Source organism: Temnothorax nylanderi, unplaced genomic scaffold (assembly GCF_030848795.1).
Source record: "Temnothorax nylanderi isolate EJ_2023f unplaced genomic scaffold, tnyl_v1.0 TNYL_tig0043_pilon, whole genome shotgun sequence".
Taxonomy (NCBI): Eukaryota; Metazoa; Arthropoda; class Insecta; order Hymenoptera; family Formicidae; genus Temnothorax; species Temnothorax nylanderi.
Genome location: NW_027249105.1, coordinates 1,129,041 through 1,135,245, shown reverse-complemented (window position 1 = coordinate 1,135,245; position 6,205 = coordinate 1,129,041). Strand labels below are relative to the sequence as shown.

The 6,205-nt window shown below is 40.1% G+C and overlaps 1 protein-coding gene across 3 annotated transcripts in view; it reads right to left on the bottom strand.

The window, feature by feature from the left end:
- The window catches only part of Zip48c (Zinc/iron regulated transporter-related protein 48C), a 35,503-nt gene continuing 29,298 nt past the window's right edge, over window positions 1–6,205 (bottom strand). For 2 of the 3 annotated variants that reach the window (XM_071704658.1, XM_071704660.1), the window contains exon 6: window positions 1–2,003. In XM_071704658.1, the coding sequence (XP_071560759.1) occupies window positions 1,910–2,003 (94 nt within the window). In that variant the 3' untranslated portion in view covers window positions 1–1,909. Of the gene's footprint in view, window positions 4,066–6,205 lie in introns of all 3 variants that reach the window. The other variant, XM_071704659.1, reaches the window with a different exon arrangement.

The window sequence follows — 6,205 nt, the reverse complement described above, 5'->3', positions numbered from 1 at the left end:
TACGCTTTAATGCACTTCTTTTTTTATTGCACATCTTTGAAAACCATTACACCGCAGCATTAAATTCGTGATAAACGAATATTTCTTGAATATGCAGTGTGTAAGGTTTTGGGGACGAATTATACCAATTTAATTATGCGCGATAATGAACGGGCGGACAATGAATCAGTCGTTCCGTCTAATCACCAAATACCTGGTGTCTTGCTTAAACGAGTAATCCTAATTAAGTTACGAAGGCACCTAATTTAATCGGAAAGGAAATTCTTAATATTTTCCGGCTGTAAAAGTTACCAGAAAAAAAGAATCAATTGCGCGATGTGCGAACGCATTTCTTCTGGATAGTATATATTTCCTATTAAAATATCTTAATTAACGAAAACATGCTATCATCAATAAAGTACTAATCGCCAAATCAATGAAGTAGCGAGCGGGCGTAAATTAACAATTTACATGAATGTCCGCACCGCACGCGTTTTACAATTGACTGTGTTACCTACCTAGATATAATATAATTTGTATAATTACACAATTCGCGTAATTAATTACATTATTAATTACAGAAGATACATTCGCTAAAGCACCGCTCGCGCACGTCATCGTAATCGTCGACGTGATGCTGTGCCGTCGACATTGATCGAGACGTCCTTCGCTTCTATCATCGAAGCTTCTAACGGCAGTGCTAGTTCGCACTGGTTTAATATAAACCGAGCGTCGGTGGTTTCCTTTGAACTGTAAATTGTCTGTCGATCGTCCGTATCAAGGATCGTCGAGAAGATCTATCAGCGGTCGTTCACGCGACAAGAAAAATTCTTCTTCGCAAGAAGAAAGTCCAATTGACTCTTGGAATTGACAATTTTAGTCTTGTAAAGCATCAGTTTCATAAAAGCAGCGATCTGTTCCAACAAATGCTTAAAAAAACTGACAGTTCTCGTCGATTCGTCGCGTTAGGTAAAATCATCGCGCGAGAGATGCTTCTCGACATCCGCGAAATCAGACGGTCTATTTAATGGAATTAATATAGAGGAATATAGGTCTAGATGTGAAAAGTAAGAGGACAAGATGTAATGTTGCGCACAATAGCGATAGCGTAGTGAAAAACCTATTAAAAAGTTGGTCCCCAATCCAAACGTGAAATTAATTATATCAACGTGTCGATATAATGATACTGATTAACGTTAAATTGTATTGCTTTTCAGGATTTTGGACCAACTTCTGATCGCATCGCTGAGCTCGTTGTTGCTTTAAGCTCGAGTGTCATCCGCGACAAGGTTCCACCTTGTCTTCTCTACACATCACGGTATTTCGTACATACGTGGGTACACGTATATTGTTAATACTTTAGATGGTTTATCGACTGTGTGTATCAAAATATAATCTCTATATCTTATATAAAGCGTACAGCGTCGAGAATCGGATTAACCAATGATTGATCCTATGCCTTTCAATTACTGCGAATACGCCTATCCGGCCTATCGAGGAATATCGATCTGGGATGCCGACTCGCAGCGATCTTAATAATGAAAACAAAATATTACATTCGTATCATGCATGCTGAAACTAAATATCACTCGTATAAAGAAGCTGCATTTTGGAATTAGGCAAACCAATGTCTGAAGATAAAAGAATAATTTTTACATCTATCTTTATTATACATATATCTACAGGATATAAAAACTATGAAAATACTAAATACTTATTATATGTATATTCCTAATACTTCATTATATACCACTGCATTAAAATGTTATACAGAATTATGTTATTGTAGATATGAAAAGGGATATTTGCAAAAATGTTTGATTTAATTACAGATAACGGTTACTTTTCTGTATCATCTTAATTGCAATTATTAATTTGCACTTATATTTATAGAAGTAGAAATTAAAACCTTGAAAAAAAACCCAAATGACTAATTTTTGAAGCCTTGAGAAGACACGCCACTGTATCCGATATGCCATGCTTGGGTCAATTGGCCAATCAACCAAGGAATCCTCATTTGGTCTCTAATTGTAAGTAAGTAAAATTATGTAGATATTGTTTATTTCATTCATATATTATTATTTCATTAAAATTCATTTTGACTTCTTTAAATAGCACTATTTATTTTTATAATGGCTAATGATCTGATGATTTAACTTAGACGTTTCTTTAAAGGAAATACCGTAGACGAGAGAGGCGTGTGTCGGATTCCGCGAGGTGATCTATTTTTGCGCCAACGGGTATAGTGGCAACCTCGTTACGTGCTCCGGGATAAACGGCACGTCGCTACAAGAACGAAATTGCACCGTGCGCGCGGTGTGTGATTAGAAAGGGCACATTGTAACGCAATAAATATGCGTATAGGTTTACCTACCAGGCACGAGAGCGTAGTCGGTGATTGCGTGCGAGCACGAGAGATACATGCAAGTTGCGAAATTCGCACTCTTTCGAGAGAGCTCTGTTTCAGAAAGGCGCAAACGGATTTGCATAATGCGACGGTGGGCCTCTCATTAGTGAAGAATGAATAAGGCGGCAGTATATAAGTCGGAAACATGCCAATGATGATTTGCGAATCACGAACTAATTCCGTGATCAAACCGCAAATTTAAATCTCACAAATACTAACAATATTCACGATAATTAAGTAATAATACAAATACTTTGAAGCAAATTAATAAAACAATCGATAATCTTTTAGGGAAATACTGGATTTTACATAAAAACTTGATAAAATTAACGCGATTTTATTATAAACAATCTTTGTTCTATATCTACCATTTTAATGTTCTAAATGAGTAAATATACATAAAAAGAGAGAAAAATGTAAAATAAAATTTGATGTGAAATACAAATAATGACAAAAAGATCAGTCAATATTGATATTGATATAAATATAATTACAACTTGATGTTTCCTAAACCATCAAGCGGGATTCAGTATAAAGAGAAAATAATAATGGAATCAATGGAAAAATATAATTCCCTCTTAAAAAATATTTCGTATAACATTTTTTTTCAGGCTACTTAGAACGTTTTATTAATTCATAGTCAAGACGAGTCAAGTCGATATAAGAAATGGCAAGCGATATTTACAGGAATAAATAGCTTGAAGTTTCCTGGAACTCTATTGTGTCTGAAACGATATATGTCATAATATCTATATAAATCAGTCTACGTATTTGATAAAAAATTAATATCCATTCCCTCTTTGTGAGATATCGACACTTCTCGATACTGTACTTTCAATGAAATAGATAGCTTAAAATGTTGCTTTTTTTTAACAGTTCTCGACGCTGTACATTGTTTTAATTGCTTTACCTACCGAATTTTCGCGATTGTATCGATCTTGCAATTATCTCGGTGAATCCTGACAGACATCGATTTCGATGTTCGATTTTAAGTTCAGTCAACCAGGCTATCGTGTGTCTTCGACTTCTGGAATTGCATCGACGAGGACTAGATACGAGGGAAGACATTTACGAAGTGAAATGCATTCTAGAAGTGAAATGCGTTCTAGAAAAATATCTACCGGTTTAGAAAATTGTTGAGCGATTACACAATTTAGCCTTCGTTATAGCATTAATCGGACATCGAATTACAGACGAGTCTTAAAACGTAGTTTCACATGATATGATTAATATTTTATGTAATTTCTTATATATCTCTCTGTTCCTCTCGATGACTACCAGGAATCACGAGAGTTATAGTCTGGAACCTGATTGGAAACACTCCTTATTTCGCTACTGTTGGATTCTCCTGAGTCTTTAAGGATAAAAGTGCCGTACGCAACGGCGGATAAAAAACACACGTCGGGACTGGAAAACATTCGATATCGCTAGGCATTCGGTTTTTGACTTCTTCGCGAGAAGACGTGCTATTGTCCGGTGAATGCCGCGAATTGAGGGGACGGTCTCATCGCGACTGCGAACACTCGTTACCATTACCAGATGATCTTTACACGTTCGCAAAAGCGTGGACGCGCCCGTAACTACTTTGGGGACGATGTCCTTAACCTAGGCCAACGTCTAGGGACATCATCACTAGGAAACCGACGATAGCGGCCCAGCTGGCGAGTTTGCCATTTCCGCTGTAAACAAAAAGCGCATGTGGCACGCGCATTAAAATCCAGGAGATTCGCAAGAAAGCTGCCAAAAATTCCAAACGTATCGCTCCACTTGACACGACTTATACGACAATGTTGAATTTAGCGGTTTACATTTTCCGTTTCGACAATTTTATCTTGGTAATTCTGCCTTCCAAAAGTTCGTCCGAAACTCCAACAAGGACAGAATGTTCGCGCGCGTATCAAGTTCTTTCTAAATCTCCGCAATATTGCGATTTGGTGGCGGCGTGATGCATGAACGGCAAGAATCGGGAGGGAATTTTAATTAGCGCAACCGGCGGCGCACGGATCGAATGTAAAAATCGAGAGAGACGTTGGTGGTGGACCAGGGTGGAGGACGAGGGGGGGGGGACGAGGGTGCGGGGAATTAAAAAGGCGGCACTGGCGCCGTCGCCCACTGCTATCGTCATCGTCTTCTCTGCTCCTACGGCTCCGTGGCAACGACCTGGGAGAAAGAGAGCCCCAGGATGGCGAGAAATAAAAGGATTTTCGCGGCAAGTAAGTAGGGATTAAGCACATACAAAGCACACACTCGCGCTGCGCCGTGCCGCGCGTATATACCCCGGTATTGCACGTCACGGCTTGTTGATTTCGTAAATTATACACGGCCATCAATTTTAACGGCCGGCGAAACGCGCCGTTGTATTTCGGTGGGCGTTCTACCACATCAATCATATCCGCGCGGTAAATACCTCCTTTCGGTGTGCGTCAAAAAATTTGTATTTTTATTGGCCATTATCGTGTCTCATCGCAATGGTAGCTGGGATAACAATGTTCGCTCTCTTCTTCCCCGTCGTCGTCCGTCGTCGTCGTTTGCTCGGCAAAACTGGGGCGCCGCGTCAAGTCGCGTCGCGTTTTGCATCCGCTAAACGCATCCGCTAAGAGCCGATCCTCGATCTGATTTATCCTCTGTTTGGCGTGATACCGACAGTACGTTGCTCTCTTCCGTAGACGATGATAAAATTCTAATGTACTTGGTGTATTTTCTGACTTCTTATAACTTTGCAACTATTCACGTTCGAACATCGTATCGCGTTATCGAGCACTCCGTATATTAAATCGCACCGATTTCTCATTGATTTGGTACTCTCTTTTTTATCTCACACAAAGTTACCACGGTCGAAACTGCACAGTTGCAGAAGAAAAGGTCGGCTAACTTGACGTCCGATTCCGAATAAGTGAAAGTTTCGAGATAAGGCAATAAATTTAAATATCCCTACGTTGCTCGGCCGCGTCGAACATGCAGCACGGATATCATCGGCGAAGCAAGGCGTTCCTTTTCGCCGAGCAGAGGAAAATGCAAATTGCACGAGGGGCGATCGTTCCGAATCGAACCGAGCCGCGCCGATTTTTACCGGTGCTTCTCCGTCGAAAGTACCGAGATCTCGAGAGAGAATTCGAAGGAATCTCACGCATTCCGATGTCCTTTTTTCCTCGACTCAAATTGATATTGCGTCTGTGGCCCAGTTTTAGTCATAAACGCGGATAGCTTCGCAATTTGTTCTCCTATTTATAACTCTACTAGTTACGATGTGGACAAAAAACTTCTTTTAATCGAGACTAGCGCTACAAAAGTCGTTGCCCAACCCATAATTTTTTACACGTTTAAATGAAGCAAGTGTGGATTTAGCAAGTATAATTCTGGTAGCTCGACAGTAATACAAATATTGCAGGTTGCGAGTTGAGCATTTACGGCACTTAAAAGCGTATTCATAGTCGTTCCTCAGGAATAACGATTCGCTAATAATAGTAGCATTCATATTTGCGTATGCACAAATGTATAAAGAAGGAAATCTCGTACTTCTATGGCTTGATCACAAGTACGCTTCTCGGATATGATCGTTGCTAGAATTTCGAACATATCGATATTGAGTGCATTAGAAAAGCGAAGTTGGACCGCGTGCATCTATGCAAATGCAGCTCGAGATCGACTGATTTTCTTTGAAGAGTCGCATGCTCGCGTTTCGTGGACTCTCCTTTCGTGGAGGTCGAGCAACGGTTTCCACGAAGAAGAGGAAAGACGGGACGGTAGAGAGAGAGCGAGCGATCTGTTTTCACTTTTGTGTTTTCCGGCCACCCGGAGGGTTCCCGAGGGAGCGAGTCG